At 44.0% G+C, this 26,661-nt stretch overlaps 2 protein-coding genes across 4 annotated transcripts; both read left to right on the top strand.

Annotated features, from left to right (window-relative positions):
• Positions 1–9: 9 nt before the first annotated feature.
• Positions 10–16,754, top strand: LOC128344024 (zinc-activated ligand-gated ion channel-like). Its single transcript, XM_053293459.1, has 6 exons — positions 10–105; positions 6,198–6,257; positions 13,733–13,893; positions 14,114–14,158; positions 14,653–14,759; positions 16,577–16,754. The coding sequence occupies exons 1-6, from the start codon at positions 72–74 to the stop codon at positions 16,752–16,754; spliced, it is 585 nt and encodes a 194-aa protein (XP_053149434.1). The 5' UTR covers positions 10–71.
• Positions 16,755–17,528: 774 nt separating this feature from the next.
• Positions 17,529–24,834, top strand: LOC128344653 (zinc-activated ligand-gated ion channel-like). Of its 3 annotated transcripts, XR_008315965.1 has the most exons (4): positions 19,446–19,486; positions 19,873–20,077; positions 21,290–21,484; positions 22,852–24,834. XR_008315965.1 is itself a non-coding variant. In XM_053295267.1 (3 exons), exons 1-3 carry the CDS (start codon positions 19,894–19,896, stop codon positions 23,049–23,051), a joined length of 579 nt encoding a protein of 192 aa, XP_053151242.1. In that variant the 5' UTR covers positions 19,821–19,893; the 3' UTR covers positions 23,052–24,834. The 3 variants fall into 3 exon arrangements, 1 of the variants encoding a protein (XP_053151242.1); XR_008315966.1 differs by lacking the exons at positions 19,446–19,486; positions 19,873–20,077 and adding an exon at positions 17,529–17,654; XM_053295267.1 differs by lacking the exon at positions 19,446–19,486 and having other exon boundaries at positions 19,821–20,077.
• Positions 24,835–26,661: the final 1,827 nt, after the last annotated feature.

Below are 26,661 nucleotides of genomic sequence, written 5' to 3'. Positions count from 1 at the left end.
TGTTGAGCTAAGGGCAAGAATGCAGCTGAAGTCCAATCAGTTCCAGTTGCATTTTTAATCAGACCCCTGTAATGATCAGCACTCCCCGCCCCCAAAGAGTGAATCGTAAGTGAACTCTGTCTTGACTGACAGTCAGTGACTTCTAGGGATCAGCCACTCAGCACATGGTGGGTGGGACCTAGAGGCCATGACACAGGAAGAGAAGCGTGTCTTTGTGCAGATGCAACTAGGCGGGAGGTGAGAAAGGACAGGCAGAAGGGTTAGTGAGGAGCAATGGAGTTTTGCTGCCTCATAGTGAACAGCTAGCCTGGAGAATAGTTTCATGGAAAGACATCTGCAGATCCCTGAGAGGAAGGATTACAAGAAGCTTTAATTGTCTCCTAGAGTTTGGGGTGAGTTCAAGGGGGAATGAAGCCAGGGCTTTTGACTTCAGGAAGTTTAGCCTAGGGAGCAGTTTGCTAGTTAGTTTGTGTCATGAACTGATTTTCCTTTTGTGTGATTTGCAAATCCTTGTAACTGTTCTATAGAGTTTTATCTGTAATGCATAAAAGCAAAGAAATGATGAGCCATTCCAACAGGGCGTTGCAAAAATCTCTGTAAACTCTTAAAAGGTGCTTTTTGTATTTTCTTACAGCTATGTACTTTGCAACTGGGCAACTATGATTTTTAAAGTGTGCCACCCGAATATCATCTGAGGGTGCTTTTTGAAGTATTCTTGTAGTTTACTGGGTGTTCCTTTTACCTGTAACTAAACGCTGAGAATGCCTCGGATGGAAGTAGTATTTTGAATAAAGTTTATTTTTCTTTTTTTCCTTTGCAATTTTAGCCAGCCTCTTTGTGTGGATTTTTAACTCAGGAAAGGCGGGTGTGGGGGAGCTGGGAAGGGTTTTTTGTCTCTGGTGCAACACACATCTCAATTTGATTGCTCAGCAACTCTACCAAGTTCTCATCATGTGTAGGCTTGCATGTGGAGGTTTTTGTGCCCTTTTCCAATAGTATAGAGAAGGAGAGTCTCCTTGGAAATTCACTCAAATCCGGTGGTGGTGGTGGGACCTCTGTAATAATTTAGGAACATAGGAAGCTGCCATATACTGAGTCAGACCATTGGTTTATCTAGCTCAGTATTGTCTTCACAGACTGGCAGCAGCTTCTCCAGCGGCTTTAGGGTGTGGTGGCAGCGAATCAGCTACTGGGGATACAGGAACGTTTTAAAGGAACAGCCTTAGTGGGTGAAAGCAAGAGAGAGGATGATTCAGCATTTTTCTTCCCCTCAAGTGGGCTTGCTTTGAGACAAAGGCTTTACAAGCCTTACAAGCCTTATGGGGCATTACAAGCCCCATGAAAAGCTCAGCTGCTGCATCTGAAATGATGTAAAAACATATTACACTGGGAAAAGAAATACAGTTGAGCCTGAAATGCATTATCCTGAAATACATTATCCTGCCAGAAGCTCCCAATGAGTGTCTGATTAAGCAGGGCCATTACAGTGAATCTATTTGCAAAATTATTTGAAATCTCTGCATCTCAGTACTGTACAATTGGTCTATCGCAATGCAATTCAATGAACCAATGCAATTCCATCCTCGGTTTGATTGCCCATTTTCAGAGGCACTCAATGGTTCTATGTGATGGAGTTTTTCTATGAAATAATTAAAACCTTTGGACCTTCCATCTAGTCCACTGACTCTGGGATCTAAATGTCCAACCCACCAGTAAGGAGACATTAAAATAAACCACTGGATAGCCCTTAGTGTGGCAAATCTGTGTATAAGCCTACTTGAAGCAATACTACATCACAGAGAGAAAAGGAGTGTGAGGGAAGTTGCATTTGATAATGCCCCATTAACCAACTATTTTTGTTTAGGAGGACATATAAAACAATTGATCCTGCAACTGTGTTCACTCCCCTTTTGAATGCTAATTCCCTTTTGTTCATGATGAGGAGTAAATTTTCCATCAATAAGCAAATTGGCTTTACCACCAAATTACCATATAGGGAATGGGAATCTATCTCATAGTGATTCTTCCAGCAAGAAACCAGCTATAAAGTGCTGCTTGGAATGCACCCACAGTGGTCGCATCTGTAAATACTAAATATAAAACACTACTGCAAAACCTGAGAAAGATGCTTCCCAATAAAAACTAAATAAATTGTCACTTTATGGTGGGGGGGGAGGGAGTCTGTGGAGGGAATGTGCCTGCCTGACCTGCTATTAAGCCCCAAAAGGTAGCATCCTGTTCTTGGGTAACTTACAATTGCACACTTAGGAGGACATAAAATAAGTGCCCTAAGAATGAGGCATATAATGAGATTGTAGGGTCCTCTTTGTTTGCTATTGCTCAGAGCTAGATCATGGCAGATTTTCAACTCGAACTGAAATCCATTTTCTCCAAGTGCTGCCTATTTTATTGTGCAAAGCACCACCTGGCTGCCTCACACAGTATGAGAAGCAGCAGAATTGTTCTGCCATTCATTTTCCATCCGAGCTGCAACTCCTGTCTGTGACATAACTGATGCTGCACCTTTTTGCTGTTCTGCATCATGTCGAGGCTGGTACTTATTTATGTGTTAGTGTCTGGTTTGAACTTAGCTCTCCGCAACATGTTTTTGCTTTGCTCAGATTTGACGGGCACAAGCCAGCAAGGCAGATCCTAACAAAACATGCACAATTCAAGCAGCTGGAGGATTCCAGTGAGAGCCGGCCTACCAGTGGCGTATCGGGGGGAAACGGTGCCCAGGGCAAGCGCCCTGAAATGAAGCCCCCCCCCGCCCCCCGCCCCCCACATACCCGGGTCGGCGTCCCAACTGCGCAGGCGCGCAAGGCGCGCCTGCACAGAAGCGCCGCCGGGCCAGAAGGCAGGCTTGGCGTCGCTGCCTGCACTCCGCGCCGCCGCTTGGCCGCTACAGCTACACTGAGGAGGCCATCCCATCGCCGCCAGGCCAGCCACCACACCAGCCACCGCCGCACTCGGCGCGGCGGGCGACCCGCCGCCGCCACTTGGCGGGCGACCCACCACCGAATTGCCGCCCGCATGCCCGCTGCCACACTCGGCGGGCGATCTGGGGGGGGCGGCAGAGGGGGAGCCACTTTGTGGCGCCCCCCATGTGGCCCGCCGGGGTGGCACCTGGGGCACGTGCCCCCCCTGCCCCCCTATAATTACGCCCCTGCAGCCTACTGATCTACTGGGTTCTGATTGCAAGTAAGAAAAGAAGCTGCCTTATTCGGAGTCAGACCACTGTCCCATCTAGCTCAGTACTGTCTACACTGACTGGCAGTGGCTGATCCCTACCTCGAGATGTCAGGCAGTGAACTTGGGGCCTTCTACGTACAAAGCAGAAGCTTTATCACTGAGTGATGGCCCCATCCCCTAAGGGGAATATCTTACAGCAGACAGTTCTCACAGGCAGTCACCCATCCAAATGCAAATCAAGGCAAATATTGCTTAGCAAAGGGGACAATTCATGCTCACTACTGCCAGACTGGCTCTCCACCCCTGTGAAAGAGCACTAGAGTCAGGGGCATAGCGACCGCTGAACAAGGTGGACAATTGTCCCCAGGCCCCAAGGGCCCCCCTTGATCTCAGCCAGGGTGCCCCCTCCTGCACCCAGCCAGTGAGGAGCTTCCTTTCAGTGATTCTACCAACTGCTGACAGGGGAATGAAACTTTGCTGGGGCTGTGACAGCCCTGTTCTCACACTGGCCCCGCCCCTTGCATCTGATGTCAGATGCAGGAGGTGTGGCTTGGGGCTCACCTGAAGGAACACCCAGGGGGTGGACTTTGTCCCCTGCCCCCTGCTGAGCTCCCTACGTTCCTGACTAGAGTACAAATCTTTCAGAGGGCTCATCCATGCTCTGGAAGCACCCTATGATAGTGGAAACATCCCTTGAGGCAGAAGCTTGGCGGCGAGAGCTCCCTCGCACCCACCAGCCTGCCTCCCAAATTATGACATAAGCAGATCGGGACAAGACCAATTTTTGAGCATGCGGTGCTGAGAGATTTGTGATAACCTTCCTAACTCAAGGCTGCCCACCTCCCAAATGACTGCAATTGCCTGACTTTGGGCTTTTCTGCAAACATGCGCATGTGCAAAAAGGCCCGAAACTGGGCGATTGCAGTCATTTGAGAGGTAGGTAGGCTTGTGTTAGGAGGGGTATCACTGCTCTCAAGGTGCCGCACGCCCACAAATTTTTCTTGCCCCAACCCGCTGCCATCATAATTTGGGAGGTGGGCTGGTGGGTGCGAGGGAGCTCTCGCCACCACGCTCCTGTGCAGTGGCAGTTTTGAGCATTAAAATATGTGATTTGAACTCCCCCCTCCTTCCTCCCTTGCTGCTGAGGTGACAAATCTTTGGTCACCTATGGGCAGCAAAGAGCTTAATCCGTCCCTTACAGCATCAGGGCTGCCTGTGAAGTCCCCAGCAGCCCTGGGGTGCAGCATTACAGCGCTGTAACACTGCCAATCATGTCAGCTGGTGTGTGTAACCGCATCCATGTTTAATCCTTCACTAGTTGGGAAAAATCACTGAGAGGCAAGCAATACGTTAGTAACCCCAACGTAGCTGGTGTGTAAAGAGAAAAGAAAGGGAGAACAGGAAGAAGCATCTAAACAAATAGTAAATGAGGCGATGGTTTGTTTGATTACTGATGCAGAGAAAACAAACCAGACTTCCCACTATGGCAACCTGGTCTGTTTCAAAACACGCACCAGCCTATTGCCTTTCAGTACAGATTGTTTTGTTGGGAAGGTAATAAAAGCCTGGGAAATTAACTTTCAAGTGGCAGCTGCTGGTAAAAAGAAACGCTGGGTGGGTGCATTGTTTGGTTACACACAGATTATGGGAGGCAAGATCACAGTCCATCCATTAAGAGGCATCACAGTAACCACACTATATCAAAAAACTTACTCCGTCTGAGATTGGCCTTGACCTGATCCGAACACAGTGGCACCTTCTGCAGGTATGGTTGATCAGTGTGCATGCTGATTGCAGAGTATCCTGGGCACATGGCTATCCAAGAGTGGGCAAGGGGGTGCAGTCCCCAAACCACCACTTGGATTCAAGGCCATATATTTATACATGCATGTGTTGGTTCATGCATACTTATAATTAGATGTCTATACTTTGCCCCCATCCCTGGAAAAATATATGCGGATATGCATACCTGGATAGTCTTAGTCATGTAGATTCTGTGACTGGGAAACATTTGCAGAATGGAGCAGCTTTTCAGAATTCCCGTATTTTGTGCCTGTGGTTACAGAATGAACCGCATGAAGGCTGCACAGCTCCTACCATCCTGGGAAAATCAGGCATAAACTGGTCTTTGGAGGGAGCCCCAGCAACCCAATATTAGAGAAGTTCAGGCAGTCCTTCTGCATGAGAGCTCAGTGGAGAACAGTCAGGGCTTATAAATGGCTTATTCCGTAGGCATAGATCTATTTGTATGTGTGAATATGTATTTTGTAACGCGAGAGAGGCCACACGAATGTCTTTATCATCCAATGCATCTGGAAGCCACTTCAGATTAAAGTGGTATTTGGGTCGTGTGGGGAGAGGAGCAATTTGGATGAACTGACCCCCTCATGTGATTAGGGAAAGGTGTTCTGATGCACTTGAAGGGAGGGAAGGATGGTGTGTGCTCACAGCACGCACACATCTTTATGGCATGTGCTAGGGTGGGCAGGTAAAGTATTGTCCAAACTGGCCTATGGCACTAAAACTCAATCCTGCCTAGAAGAATGGAAGGGAATATCCAGTCAAGTTATATGGTAAGATTTGTACTGATGTCCCAGCAGTGGCCTAATGGCGTTGAGGAGTTCCATACAAAGGAAGCAACTCCTTCCCCTTGGAAGTTCATTTGTGAACCCACCCTAAATTCTGTGCTGTGATTAGCACCAAGCTAATCTACCTCTGCTAACTGAGCAAAGAGACACCTTTTCAAGTTGGCGATTCTCTTATATTTAGCCGGGCGACAGCAACTGGCCCTATCCAGCCCCAGCACAGCATCCCTCCAGTTGTTGCTGCTATCTGCCTTAAGTTTCTTTTTAGATTGTGAGCCCTTTGGGGACAGGGGACCATCTTAATTATGTCTTGAAGAGCAGTATAAAAATATCAGTAGTAGTAGTAGTTGATGTTGTTGTCGTTGTAGTAAGCTGACTTGGCGTTCTGTTAAAGCCTTCTGTCTTGTCTTCGTGTTGCAGGCCTAAAAAGGATGGAGGTGATGAGGAGCAGCAGCCTGAACTTCCTCTTCCTGATGCTAGGTAGGATGGGTCTCCCTTTTGCTCTGATGCCATGGATAGGCTGATTCTGCCTTCAGTTCTGCTAATGCCATTCTAGAAAAATTTCTAGTTGCCAAAACATACACAAATTTCTGAAAAGGGGTGACTTTAGAGCAACTAGTTTGGGGAAGCAAAGGGGTGGCAAATAACGTTACTAGGGGAGCGAAGGTAATTCATGTTGTTAGTTTATTTAATGATTGCTTGCTTGATATTTTCAAACTTATTCAGAAAATGAGTTTGATAGATTCCTCTTAGAAAATAATGAGGGCATTTACACAGCCATTCAGGAGGGTGGGTGGGAAGGCTGTGAAACTTTACCTTCCCCCCAGACGATCCCTCAAAGGTTGCTGGGTTCATGGAGCGCGCTCCCAGATGAGCAGTGTTACACCAGGCAGCACGGAGCTCTGGAGGCTGGGACGACATGTCCCGGCCTCCGGGTATCCCACAATTCACCATGTGCTGAGCGCAGTGCATTGGGAGATTCCCACAGGGGACGGACTCTAGGTGTCCATCTCTGTGTCTCCTCAGGCTATGTTCAGCCAGAGGAGACACACAATCACAGAGCCCGGGTTAAAGAGTCTTAACCCCGACTAGCAATCAGTCTAGGTGGTGCTGCCCTACCGGGATCGGGCCCAATCTCAGCCTTTCTAATGCACTGCCTAACCCAGGCTGGGCTTAGCCTGGGTTAGGCTACCCATGAGAACAGCCTCGATGTCTTTGGGGGGGGGGGATTAGGCTGAATCTTTCAATCTGCTACTAGGCTACTTTTCTCTTCCTGTCCAATACCATTTGGCAGGAAAGGCTTGGGTGGGACTTGTGGAAAGTTGGTCATGTGGTAGCAGGCATGAATTGTCCCATTTGCTAAGCAGGGTCCTCCCTGGTTTGCATTTGAATGGGAGACTACATGTGTGAGCACTGTAAGATGATAGGACTGTTCTGGGAAGAACATCTGCATGCTTGCATGCAGAAGGTTCCAGGTTCCCTGGCATCTCCAAGATAGGGCTGAGAGAGATTCCTACCTGCAACCTTGGAGAAGTTGCTGCCAGCCTGTGTAGGCAATACTGAGCTAGATGGACCAAGGGTCTGACTTGGTAGAAGGCAGCTTCCTATGAGGGGAGAGAGGTCTAAACCAGGGTGGCTGCAAGGGTTAGTGTTAGGGTCTAGGGTTAGGGTTAGGGTCAGGGTCAAACCTCTGCATATATGGTCTACAGTCCAGTTCCTGGCCAGGAAGGAAGATAAGGGCTTGGCCTGGCTCCTGGGAGGCTGCAGGAGTCTTCTACCTACTTGGCTGTTCTGGCTTCTTCTTTTGTCCTGGGGTAGCAAATGAGGCTTCTTTAAATCATTGAGGCTTCTTTAAATCATTGAGGCTTTTAAAATAATTAATTCAAGCTGCCATAATAATTAATTCAAGGACCCTAATATCACTACGACTGAAATGTTTGATACTTTACCGTACAGTTCCAGTCTGGTGGGTGGTAGAGTGAACAGGGGAGGGGGGACATTTTTGGGGAAGCAATTGCTACCTCTTGGTGTAATCTCTGTTTCAGAAATACAGGATAAGACTGTGGGGAAACTCAGCCCTGATGCAAAGCAGAGAGATGGGCAAGAAGAATGAGGACAGGGAACATAATCTTATTTATTTATTATTTCTCTGTGTATACCGCCCTGAAATTTTGCTCCATGAAATTAAAAGGAAATGTGGAAGAGTTAGCAAATAGGGACATAATGGCATGAAACAATAAACAGGGAAGAGTGGCTTACCTTTTGTTCTGATTTCCCTTTTAAGAAACTTATGGTGTCTGAAATATTTGGTTTATTTACACAACTTTACAGGATGGATAACCCTTGAATGGATGTTGGCAACACAGCAGATCATTTTTAGAAATCAGCAACAGATTGTGTCAGTCTCCCACAGAGTGGCCTTTGCATAACAACAACATCAAAATTACAACACATCAACTACAGAAGGCCACACTACTCAGGACAGCACGAATACTACAACAATATCTTTAATTTTTCTTTAGTTGTTCTAGACCCTTTGTAAAGGGCCCAATAATTAAAGTACCAAATCCAGTCAATAACATCTGGTAGACTGTGTGTAAATAACAACAACAACAACAACAACAACAACAAAAACAGAAGGAATAGAACTGCCCAATGGAAGCAGTGAGGCACTACCTTGCCCCCCAGTGAGGCACTACCTTGCCCCCCAGTGAGGCACTACCTTGCCCCCCAGTGAGGCACTACCTTCCCCCAGTGAGGCACTACCTTGACGTGGTTGTGGGGCTTGTGTGCTCTGATGAAGGTGAGAGCTATGCCAGAGGTCCAACCATATTGGACAGGTCTCACCAGAGGAGCCAGACAAAGAGTGCCTCTCCCATCAACAATATGGTGAGACGTAACTTTAATAAATCTATACAGGATCGGTCGTCGCCCGGGTCAACAAGGACTGCGCCAGGTGCTATAGTCCCTGGACATCTGGTGGCAAGTGGGCTACAGGACTCAGGATCTTCAGTTGAGCAACCAGGGCTGGAGACAGCAAAGCTACTGGAAGAAACATCACTTAACCGAAAATAATATACAAAAAATGCCAACAAGGAAATAATGATCTGCTATTACAAGTCTAGTCCAACTAGAAGAGGTTATTTAAAAAGAAGGTACCAAATTTGGAAAGAGAAGCATCCAGATACAGAAATAACAGAACAAAGGCTAGCAGACCAGAGAAGATTCATAATAAGAAATAAAGTATTCACAGGAGTTGAACTGGAAGAACTGCAAAGAGCAACACAGGCTCAAGATATGGAAGAAGAATTACCACCAACTGAAGCAGTTGCTCAGGCGCACATGGAGGAGGTGTTGGAAATAGAGGATACCACCATTGCTGAACTGTTTCAAAATCAAAACCAGGCAACCTCCCCTTTGCCTTCACCTCAAAAACCCAAATGCTGTTTAACAGAAAAGCAACAAGAACTAAAGCAAAAAATAACTGAGTACATGAACCAAACAACCACCAGGGTTTGACTTCCAGCTCTAAAAACAGTTGCCAAAAAACAACTTGCTCAGGCATTAAAAGATGTCAATGCTGCACTTGCAGAAATAACAACCAATAATTTGCAAGAAACAAACCAACTAATGTACAGTGCAGCAACAATAACAACACAAGAGCTCGGATATAAGATCAGTGGACCTGTAAAAAAAGAAAGCAGTACATCACCTAAATGGAAGATTAGATTAGAAAATAAAATCTCCAGGCTTAGATCAGATGCTAGTAAATTGAAAGATATCAAAGACAAGAAGCTGAAGAATGAAAACACCAAACAGTATCTGATCCAAAAATACCACCTAGATTCAAGGAAAATTAGAGAAGTCCTGGAAATAATAAAGCAGCAAATAACAGCAGTGTCAAAGAAGATTAGCAGATATGAAGCCAGAATTACACAACACAGGCAGAATCTCCAATTCCAGTCGAATCAGAGACATTTCTACTAAAGCATAGAAGGAGAAACTGTGAGAAACGTAGAAACACCAAATAAAGAAGAAACAGTGCAATTCTGCGGGAAATTATGGGACAATCCAATAGATTATAATAAAAAAGCAGGCTGGATGAAAGAGGTCAAAAATGTAACCAACAAATGCAAGATCTAATAATAACACCAGAATTAATAAGTGAAAGAACAAAGAAAATTAAAAATTGGACTGCGCCAGGCGACGATGAACTGCATGGCTTCTGGCTTAAACACCTAACAAGCCTTCATAAACAACTATCAAAACAGTTCAATCACATTGTGAAAGGCGGTGATATTGAACAATGGCTAACAACTGGGAAAACTCATCTCATTATGAAAGACCCAGCAAAAGGTGCAGTTCCAAGTAATTATAGACTGATAACCTGCCTGCCAACCATGTTCAAATTATTAACTGGAATAATAGCAGATGAAGTGATGCAACACTTATTAACTAACAAACAGCTTCCAGTTGAACAGAAAGGAAATTGCCCGAACACCAGAGGCACAAAAGACCAGCTGCTGATTGACAAAATGATTTTAGAAAATGGCAAGAGAAGAAAAACCAATCTAAGTGTTGCATGGATTGACTACAAGAAAGCCTTCGATTCATTGCCTCACACATGGATACTAAAATGTTTAGAAACAACTGGTGTCAGCAAAAAAATTCAGATATTTATTTAAAAAAGCAATGAGCATGTGGAGTACACAGTTAACAATCAATGGCGAGGCACTTGGACAGGTTAGCATTAGAAGAGGCATTTTCCAAGGGGACCCACTATCCCCTCTGTTGTTTGTAATCGCCATGACCCCACTTTCACAAATACTAAAGAAAACAAGCCTCGGATACCAAACATCTAAAACATCAAGTAAAATCAACCATCTGCTGTACATGGACGATCTGAAGTTGTATGGAAAGTCCCAGTCAGAAATCGAATCACTGCTAAACACTGTCTGTATAGTCAGTAGCGATATAGCAATGGAGTTTGGACTAGACAAGTGTGCTGCATTAATAATGAACAGAGGGAAAATAAGAAAAACAGAAGGAATAGAACTGCCCAATGGAAGCAACATCAAGAACCTGGAAGAGAAAGAACCTTACAAATACTTTGGCATTCTCCAGGCTGATAACATCGCACACACTGAAGTTAAAAGAAAAATTGGAAGTGAATACATCAGGAGAGTCAGAAAAATCCTCAAGTCCAAACTCAATGGCGGGAAGATCATACAAGCCATAAACACCTGGGCTATACCTGTTATCAGATACACTGCAGGAATAATAGACTGGACACAGGCAGAGCTAGAGACGCTAGATCGTAAGACCAGGGAAATAATGACCATCAATCATGCTCTGCACCCCCACAGTGATGTAGATAGGCTATACCTCCCTCACAGCTCAGGTGGAAGAGGAATGCTGCAAGTCCATTAAACAGTAGAGGAGGAGAAAAGAGGCCTTGAAGAATATATCAAGGACAGTGAAGAAGATGCACTTAAAATGGTCAAGAACGAGAAACTATTTAACACCAATGAAACAAAGCAGGCCTACAAGAAAGAACAATTCAAGAACTGAGCAGAAAAATGGAAAAATAAGCCACTGCGTGGTCAATATTTCCACAATATAAGTGGAAAATCAGACATCACCAAGACCTGGCAATGGCTTAAGAATGGCAACTTGAAGAAAGAAACTGAGGGTTTAATACTGGCTGCACAAGAACAGGCACTTAGAACAAATGCAATAAGAGCAAAAGTAGAAAAGTCAACAACAAACAGCAAGTGCCGCCTTTGTAAAGAAGCAGATGAAACAGTGGACCATCTAATCAGCTGTTGTAAAAAGATTGCACAGACTGACTACAAACAAAGGCATGACAAGGTAGCAGGGATGATACACTGGAACATCTGCAAAAAATACAAGCTACCTGTAGCTAAAGATTGGTGGGACCATAAAATTGAAAAAGTTGTCGAAAATGAAGATGCAAAAATATTATGGGACTTCCGACTACAAACAGACAAACATCTGCCACACAATACACTAGATATCACTGTAGTCGAGAAGAAAGAAAAACAAGTCAAAATAATCGACATAGCAATACCAGGAGATAGCAGAATAGAAGAAAAAGAAATAGGAAAAATCACCAAATACAAAGATCTACAAATTGAAATTGAAAGGCTGTGGCAGAAAAAGACCAAAATCATCCCAGTGGTAATTGGCGCCCTGGGTGCAATTCCAAAACAACTTGAAGAGCACCTCAACACCATAGGGGCCACAGAAATCACCATCAGCCAATTACAAAAAGCAACTTTACTGGGAACAGCCTATATTCTGTGACGATATCTATAATAACAGCAACAACATTGATAATAAAATTCAGCCATCCATCCAGGTCCTTGGAAAGGACTCGATGTCTGAATAAAACAAACCAGTCAATAACACCTGTCTGACTGTATAGACAATAAATAATAAATTAATAATATAATAAAAACTTTATTTGTTAGCTGCCCCCTAACAAATTGTTCTTTGGGTGGTTTATAACACAATGTCAAAATATAAGATAAAAACACACAATACATTAAATCATAACAGACTGGGAGGGAAAAATACAAAATACAATTTAAAAGACTGTTTTTTAAAATTAAAAAAATCAATTAGATCAAAACTTTAAAATTTTAAAAGCCAGAGTGAACAAAAAGGTCTTCACCTGACATCTAAAAGAACAAAGTAATGAAACCAGGTGAACCTCTTCGGGGAAGATATTCCACATTAGTGTTTCTGTTTTCTCCAGTGAACTGGCCCACTCAGACTAATCTCCCAGCCGGCAAGCTGGCACAAGGATGAGAATGTGTTGGGCCTTTCTCACTGCTTTGCCCGGGTCTGCAAGCCTGGTGGAACCCTAGGTTACAGTGAACCAAACTCCAGGATTCTATGCCTGCCTTAATATACATATCCCCTCCTAGGAAGTCGATAAGATCTGTTCATGGAGTACCAGACAAGCAGCCCTGGCCCTTCCGTGGTCCGGCAACTGGTGTCTTTCCTCGAAATACTCAGGCATGTCTCTTGGTCTGGTTCCCCCCCTCCCTGAAACCACACACCAGTGATAAGATCTGAGAGCCCCAGAAAGAGGGCTAGATAGGTGAAAGGGCTCCTTGCACATGTATCTATTCTTCTATGTAAAGCATGCTTTCCCCAATGCTGTTCTGTCCCTTTAAATGTAAGGAACTGCAGGGATGTGGCATCCCTGTTGCCAGCATCAGCAAGAGGAGCAAGGGGACGGCAGAGGGCGGGGCATCAGTTCCAAGAGCGCAGTCACCCTAGAACCGATGCATTTCTGAGCTGCTCTGAGCCATCCTCTCTATGGTGGTGGGTGGAGCTTGTGCATGAAGCTGCAGTGGAATTTGGACAACACAATGCTGCCTTCTAACCTCAGGTTTCAGCAGTGAAACTCACTACAAACCAAGGGTCCAAATGCAGGTTTGGGAGAGAAAACAGAGTCGCGGTTGGTTGACAAAACAGCGGCTTCACATTTTCAGACAATTGCAAACTCTGGCATGTTTAACTCTGGCTTGGCATTATGGGGCCAAAGAGTCTGCTGGACATAGTAGGCTGGAAGGATTTCTGGGAATTCTCAGTTAGAGATCCCTGCCTTCTCAACTAACTACATTTCCCACAGGCAAAGAAATAATCATTAATGAGCACACACATCTAAGGCCCTGGAATAGCAAAGGGCAAAATTGAAATGAAATGTGACAAGAGTGTTGTTAGTCTGGATACAACCTGCAATGTCTGCTGCCATATACTGAGAGTTGGATTCTCAATACCCTTCAATTGCTGTGGACATCCTCTGTGTTTCTGATGCAAAGTATTATATCTGGTGTGAGGTGGAGAGTATCATGACAGACAATTGTTTTGAAATGGGTTATCTTTAACCCGTTGTATTCTGCTTTGTTTTGTTTTTTTAGCAGCCCAGTCTCAGACAACTTGGCAAAACTCCACCACCTCTTTTGAAAACGAGCTACTGGGATCTCTGCTGAATGCATACGCCCTGTACCAGATACCCAGAAATGGCAGCCATCCACTTCTAGTGGATGTCAATGTGATTGTATCCAATATTTTAAATGTGGTATGTATAGTAACCAAAAACTTTGCTCAAAAGTAAAAGAAGGTCAATACAAAACTGAGCTTGTTATGAGGAAGACACAGGGGGCTTCTTGGCCAAAATCAAAAGCAACTAACTTAGACCCCTGTCCTTTGAGACTTTTTGTATCCTGTTGCATGAACTCTGCTGCTTATTAGGTCTGGAATGAAAAGTGACGTTGAATTGTTTCTCCTGTCTCCACCAGGATATCTTGAAGTATACTTTTTCAGCTGTCCTACATTTGTGTCAGGTAATCTTATTAAAGTGTTTTTTTTAAGTATTTTAATTGGTTTTAAATGGCTTTAATTGTTTTTGAATTGTTTTTATATATTTTTTGATATTGTTTTTAGCACTGTGTTTTGAATTGTGTGTTTTTATGTCTTTTTAAAGTTGTTGTACACCGCTCAGAGCCTTTGGATGGGGCAGTTTAGAAAGAAAGAAAGAAAGAAAGAAAGAAAGAAAGATAGATAGATCTAGGAAATAATACTAGATGGAGGGGTGCTGACAGAAGGAGTGGTGAGACATTCCATTGTTCCAATCCTCTGCTTGTGCTTCCTAGTCAAATGCACATATAATTGGGTATGGAATCCAAGATGGGTTTGCCTTACCTGGGCCAGGTAGCTGCCTGGCTTAGCTGTGTGCATTGTGTCCATGAGATGGTTGGTGTTACTCAGATCTTAGTCTTGTCCGCCACCCTCCTGCCCTTCCCAAACTAACCTTCTTCTTTTCCACTGTATTTCTCAGTCATGGTATAACAAAGAGCTGGCATGGGATGAGGCCAAATTCCCCTTCATCTCTATCACTGTGCCTCAGAGTTCAGTGTGGACCCCATCCCTCACTGTTCAAGAAGCGTAAGTAGTACTGAAAAACATAGACAGAATACAAAAGGGAAAGCAGAATGCATGGAAATATAAGAGTCAGGATAAAACCCACCTAAAATTGTTGTACAGTTTGAATGTACAAAACGGTGTTCAAATCGCAATTTAAGTTAGTAACAAGATAGTAATTACAAAGTGGTCGCAACATGTCTGGAAAACTGAAACTTCAGCCCACAATTTTAATTACGCAGGCTATCACAATGACTGTATTAACATAACATAAATGTTTGTCTTTTAAACTGAAGTCTTAGCATTTAATTGGAACACTTTAGGACAACTTGCTGTTTTTATTTGTTATTGACTTAACAAATTCCTACAAGTCCTCATAGAAACACATTCCCTTTATGGGGAGAATTCCTCATCTTATCACTTACCTCCCCCCTCTAGCCCAGGTGACTAAAGTATTCATCTTCCTTTAAGCTCCTTCAGAGAGAGTGGGGGGGTGGGGGGGGTGGCTGGTCCTAGTAATGGGAGCACAACATTGACAGAGCACTATTTGGTCAGAACTAAAGGACCCATGAATCGTGCCAGTAAATAGACAGATACTTTGTTTGACCCAGTTTTGATTCCTCAGCCTGCCATGCATGTGTCAATCTGTTTTCCAGGCAAAGCTACAGAGAAGCAAGTTTGACTGAAGCCATGTGATGGCCAGGGGCAGATTAAGCCTTTTACTGCCTGTAGGCGGCCAAGGATTTTCCACCCCCTCCGCCGCAGCGAGGAGAGTAGGGGTGGCATTGAGGAGCAAGTCTCCCCTTTTTTCTTCTAAAAGCCCACCACAGTGGTGGGCTTTTATAAGTAAAAGAGAGGGACTTGCTCCTCGATGCCACCCCTACCCTCCTCGCTGTGGTGGTGGGGCGGCAAATGGCTTAATCTTTCACTGCTGCCGCCGCCATGCAACAGCAGTATTATTATTATTTTTAAGATTCAACTTCCCCCGCCCAAGATTTGCCACTTCCCCAGGATTTGCCACCATAGGCAACTGCCTATGCGGTAATCTGCCTATGTATTTGTTTATTTCGGCCCAAGGCCAGCATAGGTAATCCGCCTATGGTGGTGGCAATAAACTTGCTTCCTCAAATGTGTGTTTGAAGTGTCTCCTGGCTGTGTCTAAAGGGAGAGCTGGAGGTGCAATTTAAAGTGCCAAAGGGGCATGCAGCAGGTGAGGGTTGCTGAATCTTTCCCCTGCTCACCACACTTCACTCCTGCAGGCTGTAGCCCTTACCTCCAGCCAGGCTGTAATCTCAAAGTCAGCTCAACATGGAGAACACCACCTGGAGGAAAGGCCGTGGCGTGAGCGTGGGGTTGCTTCAGCCCTATGCCCACTCATACATCCCTTTGGTATTTTACATTGCATCTTCACCCCTTGTTTTAGACATGATTGGGAGAGATCCTTTGGAAGGCACAAGTCTACTGCTAACTGACAAGATGGACTCCATATTAGACAGACAGGTTTAAGATAGCAGTATGAACCAGTAGGGGTTTTTTTGCCGGCCCATACTGCACTTTTTTCTATGTACATGGTTAACAAAGCATGGGATGTTCCTATGGAGCCCACAGTAATTGTTTAGTGCCTATGCATGGCCCATTCACAAGCAATCACATTTCTTCCTCTTTCCCTTGCATTAGGGAAGGCGGGGTTCATACTTGCTCTGTTCTCACAAAGTAAGGAGGCAAGACAGGCCTCAAGCTCATGGTGAGGTTTCAGAATGTCAGGAAAGATTACAAAATGGTGAGAAGCAACACCATTTTGCTTGCTTCTCAAGACTTATGGCACCTTTCTCTTCCTGAAGTTTTGAGGTAGAGTGGAAGACTGAATCACCTGAAGTGATCTTGCACAGTAATGGGAAAATGGAGTTTCAGTTCTCTCTGCGCATCGACAGCAACTGTAATTTCGACCTCTTCTACTACCCACGTGATAGCACCCGGTGCACTTTGAGCTTCTTTGCTCTGGCCAATAAAGGTGGGTGAAACCTCTGTCTGCCCTCAAGAACGTAAGGAAGCGGGATTTCTTGTGAAGAACTGAACTGCATTCCTGGGCATGCAAGACCAACCCATTAAGAGTCCTTCCTTATGATACTTTTGGGGCACTGCTACAGATTTGAGGTATTTTGGTGGTCACGTACTTTACTCCTGATGCCACTGCGCCAGACTAGACTTCCATGTCAGGTGGATGTGAGATGAAGGCATGAGTATGGTTGGAGACATGGAAATGGACACAAGTTGACAACATCAACAGAGATGCTCACACGTTGCCTGGTTTGTACGAAAAATAGTCACCACCTGGTGTCAAAAGGATGATATTAGGAATTTTGTGTATTGCCCAGTTAATATGCTTGTCTTCCACCTAAACCTTTGTACATGGCCCAGGCAATATTCCGCAGACAATAGCGATTGGCCAATATGCATGCTACTCTCTGACAGTGTTAACTTGTGCACATTCTCCAGCATCACTTAGAGTCTCTGCCTATTAACTTGGCAATGTGTGAAATGAGCTGCTTTATGTTGTCAGTTTATGCACATTCTCCATGCCATCCTGTGAATATGCACAATTGCAGTGTTTATGCACATTCTCAATTCATGTCAGCACACAATTCAGGTTGGGAGTGGGGTAAGAACTTGATGCTTGTCTGTTGGTTTCAGACAACCGGAGGAACAGGAACAGTAACGAATGATTTATCTTTTCCTTATTTAAATCTACCCCCACCCCATCTCATCTGTGACTTATTTCTTTGACTCTCTCAAGTCAACGAGCTGGACTTCAGTGTCTCTATTGGAAATGAAATCCTAAACATAAAGCATGAATATCTCGTCACTGCTGTGAATATCACAACCCAAAGGAATATGGCAATGCCATGCTTCATAGTGATGGTAAGGAGATTACTTGGACTCTATGTCAGCTCAGCTGCTTATCTGTTCAGCGCCATCCTCATGCTGATTGGTATTATTTGATCAAAGATCTCAATAAACTGAACGGAACTGGAAGCTGATTGGTGGAAGGTGGGGATGTGATAATCCAGCCATTCTCTCCATCATGAACTCCAGTAGGAACATAGGAAGCTGCCATATACTGAATCGGACCTTTGGTCTATCTAGTTCAGTACTGTCTACACAGACTGACAGTGGCTTCTCCAAGGTTGCAGGCAGGAATCTCTCTCAGCCCTATACTCTTTCCAGAGCAGCCCCATCCCCTGAGGGGGATATCTTACAGTGCTCACATGTAGTCTCCAATTCAAATACAACCAGGGCAGACCCTGCTTAGCTAAGGGGACAAGTCATACTTGCTACCACAAGACCAGCCCTGCTGATTGGTGGGAATGGCAAGAATGAAGGGTTGCTGGGGCATAAAAAATAAATGTGGAAAGGCAAGAACTGTGGCAGGACAGACAACAGAATTGCTTATCAGGAACCAAAGCTTATTTTGATTCTTTGGCTTGATAGGTTCTCTGACCCATCAAGATAACCTGGAACAGGATAAAGAGTCCTGGCTCACAAATCAGGACCCAAGAACACATTGGCAATATACATTAGCATTTATATAGCATTTTAGAGTGTTTCAGATGCTTTACATATGCTATCATTAATTCTTGTAATAATCCTGTAAGGTAGGTTTGTGTTATGGGTCTGAATTTATGATCTCTGCCTTGCAAATAGAGGACTGAGGCAGAGAGTGTGACTTGTCAAAGGCCACCTACTGCAGCAGGGCTGCACAACTTTGACCTGCCTCCTGCAAATGTGGGATTGCAACTCTCATCAATCTTGTCCATTGGCCTCTGTGGCTGGGAAGAATTGCAGTCCAAAAATAGCTGGAGTGCCCAAGTTGTACAGTCCTGACCTATAGCATTCATAGCAGAGGGAAATGTTTGAATCCGGACTTTCTGGTTCACACTTAGTCTCTTAGCTTCTGCACCATCTCCTTTTTATCCATTCTGCCAATCATTTCTAAGGCTGCTCCAATACAGAGCACTGTATTGAGAGCTGGTCTTGTGGTAGCAAGCATGAATTGTCCCCTTTGCTAAGCAGGGTATGCTGTGGTTTGCATTTGAGTGGGAGATTATGTGTGTGAGCACTGTAAGATATTCCCCTCAGGGGATGGAGCTGCTCTGGGAAGAGCAGAAGGTTTCAAGTTCCCTCCCTGGATTCTCCAGGATAGGGCTGAGAGAAACTCCTGCCTGCAACCCTGGTGAAGCTGCTGCCAGTCTATGTAGACAATACTGAGCTAGATGGATCAATGGTCTAACTCAGTATAAGGCAGCTTCCTATGTACTCCTGCCTTCATAGCCCTGCTTACAGGCAATGAAGAGGGGTCCATTTTCAGTGATGGGGAGATGTGAACAGGAGATGTGAGCAGAACCACCTCCACCACCACAACATACATACCTCCTTCTTCCTTCCCCAAGTTGTCTGTTTGGTGGGGAAGCTGCGCAAACAACTGCTGCAATCACAGTGGCATTCATTCCCTCCCTACCTCCTTCCATTTAGAGCAGGGTCAATGGTACATTACCCTCACTCTGAATTGATTATGTATGCCTTTGATGTTTGCCACACTGCCACATATGATTGGCTGTTTGGCATTGTGACACCATCACATTCACAATGTGATTGTGATGTGGAAAAGATGCAGCCCCATTTTTGGGGTGGGGTGGGGGATAAATGCACCAAAGAAGATGCTCAGAGAGGACTAACAAACAAATGTTGAATTGGTATGTTTTGGGGTCCTCCAGAAGTCACCTGTTCACACTGAAAATGTTCACCTAACAGCACCAGTGCAACTTTATTCAAATCTCTGCTTTTAAGTAGTTTTGTTGCTTTCTGCATTATTACAAGAAGATAGTGGTCTCTCTCTCTCCCCCCTCAGTTTACTTGTGAAAATTGCATGCTAAGTGAAACGAATAAAGTCAAACTATTCTTGAGAACAGGGTGCCTTTCATGACAGATAGCAAGCAACAGCTTATATGGTACCTATTAAAGGGAGCCTGATTAAGGAATCAGTTTGTACTACCAATACTCAAGATACACACTTTTTGGTAAAACCCAGAGAGACTAAAACACTCTTTCCTCTTACCACGAACTCTGGTCTCTTTTGCAGTTAAATGTAGAAAACACGGGCATGCGAACCCTCCTTTCGCTGATAGTGCCAAGTATTGTACTGGTGGTAGCTGATCTCTGCGGCTTCCTGATCCCCCTCCAAGACAGATTGTCCTACATGATCACCTTGTTACTTGCATACCTGGTGTTTCATTCCTCGCTGGTTGGCTCCCTACCAGGGTCCGCTTCCTGCAACCCTTTGCTGAGTAAGTTGAATAAGCTGAAACCCAGGACATTGCATAGCTGAGGGCATACACATGGCAGCAGGAGCATGGGGCTGCTGCCAGCAATGACAGCCCAGGGCTGTGTCCCCTCCCCAGGAATGATGGAGCCAGTTATGTGGGTGGGGAAACGCACATGGTTATGAGATTGAGAAAACTTGATTCTCAAAAGTGGTTGACTTTGCTGAGGATGGAGAGGCATGTGTTAGGATCAGTTATGAGCCATAATTCATAAGCTCCTTCCCAGATCAGTTTTATGGGTTGAATAGTGCTGGAAGGTGAAGGAGCTACACACAGTTTTCTTAAAAAGTGGATGGCAAGTGTCTGTTTAGTTAGATTGGCTATTAGAAGTGAATGGGGCAATTGTGTGTTTGTGTGTGTCGCTTCCTTGCTATTAGCACGGTAGGGAACTCAATTCCACATGTAAAACATGGTTTAATTTAATTTACTTCTGACAGTGTCAAAATACTTAAAAAGTAAATTGTGCCCTCCAGTCAGTGTCGACTCCTGGCAACCACAGAGCCCTGTGGTTTTCTTCCTCCATCTTTTCATCTTCTTACTTCTGCAATGAATGCTACCACACAGCTGCTTGTTTTCATCAAATGTCACTTTGAACCTGCCATTGTTTTGTGCTCTTACCTTTTGTATACAACACAAAAAGTATACTCTCCTCTCTGCAATACTTCCATTATCTTCTTCAATGCCTTCTTGACACACTGCCGTGTTCCCCCCACTTTGGCAGAAATCTCTTGGTTAAGAAGCCCTAATTTGAGGACTCCTGTTGCAAAGAATTCTGTAATTATAACGATCTTTCACCAGGGAATACAGAATACCAGGTGCCAGCAAAGCACTTGCTGCTGAAGATCAGACAAATATCAAAGCCTGTGGGGTAGGTCCAGCTCAAGCTTCTGGAGACACAAAAGAAATAGCATGCAAGAATACAAAATTGCAGATGTGTTGTCCAAAGGCTAGAGGTTTCCTTCCTGAATGACTAGCAACATCTGAAAGCACGACGTTTCTGTCTGGAAAAGTATGTGCATTAGCTTTTCGGTACACTAATTTTGAGGTTTCCAGCCTCTCTGTCTTCGTTTGGGATTTCACAGCTGCCCTCAGCACCTTCACTAAGCCAGCTGTTTAAACAATTAATTTAAAAACTGGTCAACAGTGCAACTAATTTCCTCCCCTTTCAACCTCCAGGTTATTACTACATTGGTCTCTTGGTATTACTGGTCCTTAGCACAATTGAGACCGTCTTGGTGACAAAATTAGTTGCAGACAACAATAATCTCTGGCTGAAGTGTGGATTGCAAGAGGGAAAGGCCAGGGCTTCTACTATCTTAGCTACAGACCCAAGTCATCACCCAGAAGATACCAAAGATCCTAGGACAAATGGTAAGCATTAACAGGAAGAAAGAGAACAGCGACATTTCAGAGGGAAGATGACGAGCAAGCTCCCCTTCAATATAATGAAACTAAATCCCGATGCAGGTAAGGCTCTGGTCCACTTAACTCTGTGGCAGGAGAGTATTCTGGTGCCAAAGCATAGGTTCATCTCCTCTTCCATACTCTGCCATAATGCTGCCACAAAGACAATGTGGTTCCAAATTGCTATCAGGAGAAAGTTGGCAGCTACAGACCGGATAACTCCAAAGACTTGCTCTCTCCTTTCCTTGAAGCCTTAAGTCTGAGAGCTTTGTACCCAGACACAAAGCCTTAAGATGAGAGCGCTCTATCCCATTTAGGAAGTTTACATTTCCCCTACCAAGATATCTAGCTTGCAAAGGGGGGAAAACGTCCAGCTTTAATTAAGCTACATCCAGAGGCCAACTTCCTAACCATGTGTGCACACTTCTAACAAAAGCATGCATGCTGCGCTGGCCTTCCTTGCTTCCGAAGCATGGGTGCTCACGAGCAAGAGTGCAACATAGGAACATAGGAAGCTGCCATATACATTTCTTGCTAATCTCTCTTTGTTCCAGAAGTGCTCTTTGATCTGTGGAAACATGTCCCTGAGGGTCGCAACACTTCTGGAGCAAAGGGAGAGTGGCAAAAAGAGTCCCAGTTGTGAAAAAGCACCCATGCTTTGGAAGCAGGAAGACGAACACTGAGTATGTGCTTTTGTTAGAAGCACTCATGCATGGTAAATCAGGATATATTTCAGGAGCGTAGCTAGGAGAGAGGGGGCCTGTGTTCACCACTCTCCCTGGAGGCCCTTGGAGTGAGGGAGATAATGAAGAAAATAGGGAGGGGTGGAGCTGGGGGAGGCCTCAGGAGCTGGGGGGCCCAGGTTCTTTGAACCCATCCACTCAATTAAAGCGACACACCTTATATCTATGTAAACCACTTTGGGAACTTTTGTTGAAAAGCGGTATATAAATATTTGTTGAATTCATGTATCAGTCAGAACATTACAAGCCCAATCATTTTTTTAAAATTCCTGTACGAATTAATTATTTCAGAACTGCTTGCCAAAGTATTTAGATCCACATCACACATTAATGATCTACTTTTAAACAAATATTTCAGTTTTGGTGAAATCAGGTCATCAAATAGCAGCTGTTTGTTCTCTCAGCGTTATTCAACATTTACCTTTTGCTAAATATACTTTTTGGTTTATTCTGTCTGTTTGGGTTTTTGTGGCAATCACCCAGATAATGTTGGTGTGGAAGATTATTTGTGTTTTCCCTCAAATGCTCTTGGTCATATGGAACTTTCAAGCTGAGAGTTCACTTGGCACATCTTTCTTCTCCACCCTGTAGACTGCGGAACAAAAGAAGAGGGGTTGCCGCTGAAACAAGCTTCTGCCGCTTTGGACAGGCTCTTCTTCTTTGTCTACTTAGGACTAGCTGTTATGTTTCATGTCCTATTTGCAGCCCTCTGGCTGTTTTGGCATTGTGAATCTGAGAAGCCTCCAGGAGAAGACCACCTAGATGGAATCAAGTGGGGAAACAGAGGATAACACAAGGCCATCCATGTTAAATATTGTCACTTCTTGTACTCAGCTGGAGTTACGCACTTTTGCCCATCCTCTATCTGCATAAATCGCTTTGATTTTAAATACTGCACGTCTGTATTACTGGACAATGGATTTTGTTCTTCAGTGGCTCAAGCCTAGTGGAGGTTAACAAATAATCATGGGTGTAGCTAGGGGAGAAGGGGCCTGTGTTCACCCCTCTCTCTGGCGGCCCCTCGGAGTGAGGGAGATAATGAAGAAGATAAGGAAGGGTGGCGCTGGGGGGCCCTCCGGAGCTTGGGGGCCCAGGTTCTTTGAACCCATCCACTCAATTATAGCTACACCCCTGCAAATAATTATTACTGCAGTTACATAAGGCACCCCATATGGTTTCCAGGCAAAGGCACTCTTACCCTTGGACTTTGGGGCCAAATTCCAGGGCCTCTACACCCCCTGCGGGCCCCTCCAATCCTCATTAGTCTGTCCTGGGTAGTGTGGTTTGTGCCCTCAAGAACCTACGTGTTAAAAAAAGTGATGCTTAACTTGGGGGGGGGGGAGTTTCAAAAGGCCTTTAGGCCCAGGCTCCAAAATTACCTAGGTGCACCACTGTTTCCAGGCAGTCTCCCTCCTATCTATGTAGCTTCCTGGCCCAGCCTTCAGCTTGTGCCTTCGAATCATTCTCTGAGGCAATGAAAAAAGAAAGGGTGGATTGAAAGAGGCATTCTGATACACTTTAGTTAGGACACAAATGACCTCTCCTCCCTAAAAATGTGGAGACTGCCCCATTCATATTGATCAAATGCTCTGCCCCAGGAACGCCTGGATGTGTTATTCTTTGCTCTCTATTCCCAGACAAGTAAAAACACTCTTATTTAGTGCAGATTTTCATTGTCTTTATGTAGTTTTAAATGTTTGTCTCGATTTCCTACTGTGTATGGATTGTTTTTAAAATGCAAATAAAACCACTGAAAAGTAAATTGTGAAAGGTTTCTACTGAAAGGCAGTCTTTATTGATTTTACAATATTTAATTACTTTGGCCATCACAAAATGAGCTCAGGGTAGCCCCAGGTTACTGAAAGGGCCTGCTTATGGGGGAACTTCTGCAAGTGGTAGTCTTGAACATTCAGGCTTTTGAAAGTATCTATAAAAGCAGCATGATTCTTTTTATCACAAGGGGACCGTGGTTCAAGCGGAGACCATACTGACTAGCCAAAAGCCATGAATAGTTAGATAGCCAAGCATCCATCCTTTCATTCTTTTATACCACAGCAGGAACTTTTAATCTGAAAGCCTGTATGGTTCCAAACTAAATACAAGCTTTGAAAAACACCAGCCAGAGTTACACCTACAAAAGAGATGTCCTTTTGTGTAGTCAGTTTTGAGATATATGTCAAGAATTTATTGTTCCTATTCTACATAAGTTCCCAGGTAGATCTAATGATTTTTGTTGTTCTCTCCTACTGATCTGTTCTCAGATTTAAAAAACTAAAATTTCTTATAACATTGCTAGAATGTGGAGTTGCCTGCAGATTTTGGAAGAGATGTATTGACCAATCAACATAGTAATGTGTTAATTACCTGGTTCTGTTGATAATTTGTTAATAATAATAGGTTGCTGATATATTGTTCTTTCTTGATACTGTCTAGGAGTAGACTCTTTTTAGGTGATGATTTTACTAGTTGTGTGTGTGCGTGTTTGATATTATCTGATGTTTTATTGTAGTATTTCCATTGTATGTTTATAACTACTTTTGGTCTGGTCGTTGACTGTAATTAAATGACTGACTGACTAAAGAGAACAAATGTTACTCTGTTCCTAATAAGCTCAGGCAACTAACGTTTGTCTGGAAATACCAGATTTTCTCGTGCCTGAAACTAAAACACGGGTGCTAGACCAGGTGCTCCTTTTCAGCCTCCATGAATGAATCTCCAATTACAGTTGGATTAACAGAGTGCCATAACTTCTGTGTGTACTCTTTTTCCTGATCTGCTTTTTCTAATAGGACAGTGTAGAATTACCAGGACACTAAAAGGAAAAGGGTATAGTTGGTGCCTTTCATTGATACTATGTCCAAACAACCAGATGGACTAAGGGAACATTTATTATTATTTTGGTTGTGGTTCATCTGTCAAAAGGAAAACTGGGCAGACACTGCTCAGGAGCCAGCTACAGCATGTTCTAACAGCAGTGTTGTTAGAGGGCACTTACAGATGGAAAGCTAGAACTGTTTCAAAGCTCTGTTATTCCGTCTGACTCAAACATGTCCATCATGTATCAAATGGAACATCAGGTTGCATGTGTAAATGCACCATCACAGCTCAGCTACCACAAGGGGAAATTTCATATCACCTCAAATACAATGCTTCTCAAGGAAGAGTGTTCCTATACCCATTAGCTGCTATGTTACATCTCTACTTGCTTGTACCCCTGTCTTCAATCTTCCTGAAAATTCAACCTGTACTTTAGTTATAAGTCTCCTATTACAGTCAGTGTCTCCATCTCCCTTCTCCCCTGCCATTGTTTCATCCCGATTGCTGACTCATATTTTTATTCCAATTGCCTGTTTTCTGTTTTAACCTTTCTGTAGTCCTGATTAGCTGATCCTGATTAAAAAGGCTGGTTGCAATGTCTGGATTTGGGAACAGAGCTGGTGAGAATCCAAAAAGAATGCAAACTTGTGTAATCTTTCTACTAATTCTGTGAGAATAAGGCCCCCTTCTTCATTCCTTCCCATCACCTCATTTCTAGCTCAAGAATGTTCACCAACTGTGCTTTAATAACAGTCCTAAATTTTAAGTAGGAAAAACCAACTACTGTTAAAACCCCTCCAGCTTTAAATGACATTTAAGAGCATGAATGCCATCAAGGAACTGACTGCCTGGGCTTTTACTCTTCTAGAATCAGAGCACTATAATCCAGCAGTGTTGTAAAAGACAATCCAATATACTTCCCATAACCTCATCTGGAGCTTGCCATTTGAAGATAAAGGACTATGCCCAGTGGAAACACTCAACATCTACAGAAAATGCCTGTTGCTCTTTTCAACTCTAGAAAGAATGTTCATTTTTAAAAAATTACTAACAAGTGGTTTGATTATATCTCTTATTGTTTTGTTGACTTCTTGTGAACCACTTTGAAAGATCTTTCGGGCTCAAACATTTGCTCACCCCTGGAAGCCACAGTGAAATATGGGTTGAACTTCATTGCAACATGATGTAGTATTTTTCAAACAAACATGGGGGCATGTTGCAAATGCTTCTGTGTTGCCATTTTGTTCCAGTTCTAATCTGAGATTAGGAGTTCATGCTATATTTGGAAGAAAAATGTAAAGCAAGATCTCATAGTTCAGTAATGAACATGGATTTACAATACTTATAAGTGATGAGACTATCTCCAGGCACTTTGTCAACTCATGCCTTGCTCAAGAGATGGGGTGTAAAGAGAGGCCATTGCAGTTATGATGGCTATTCATCTGCCCCTACTATTATTTACTTGCCCTTCAGAAAAACCCAAATGTTCATATATCCACTAGCAATAGCTAAGCGGCACTTTTCTCTCTATTTTGTTTTCCTGTGCAGCCAAAGCAGAGCTGAGATAGTTAATAAGATATTCAC

Source organism: Hemicordylus capensis, chromosome 2 (assembly GCF_027244095.1).
Source record: "Hemicordylus capensis ecotype Gifberg chromosome 2, rHemCap1.1.pri, whole genome shotgun sequence".
NCBI lineage: Eukaryota > Metazoa > Chordata > Lepidosauria > Squamata > Cordylidae > Hemicordylus > Hemicordylus capensis.
Note: the sequence above shows the minus strand (reverse complement) of the source record. Positions and strands in the feature narration are given on the sequence as shown.

Excerpts from the sequence above, each read along its gene's own strand:
- LOC128344024 (XM_053293459.1), top strand. The coding sequence starts at position 72 with ATGATCAGCACTCCCCGCCCCCAAAGAGTGAATC. Across the intron at positions 106-6,197 it reads CCGCCCCCAAAGAGTGAATC|GCCTAAAAAGGATGGAGGTG; the intron begins GTAAGTGAACTC and ends TTCGTGTTGCAG. Across the intron at positions 13,894-14,113 it reads TATCCAATATTTTAAATGTG|GATATCTTGAAGTATACTTT; the intron begins GTATGTATAGTA and ends TGTCTCCACCAG.
- LOC128344653 (XM_053295267.1), top strand. The coding sequence starts at position 19,894 with ATGCGAACCCTCCTTTCGCTGATAGTGCCAAGTATTGTACTGGTGGTA. Across the intron at positions 20,078-21,289 it reads TTCCTGCAACCCTTTGCTGA|GTTATTACTACATTGGTCTC; the intron begins GTAAGTTGAATA and ends TTCAACCTCCAG. Across the intron at positions 21,485-22,851 it reads CAAAGATCCTAGGACAAATG|ACTGCGGAACAAAAGAAGAG; the intron begins GTAAGCATTAAC and ends TCCACCCTGTAG.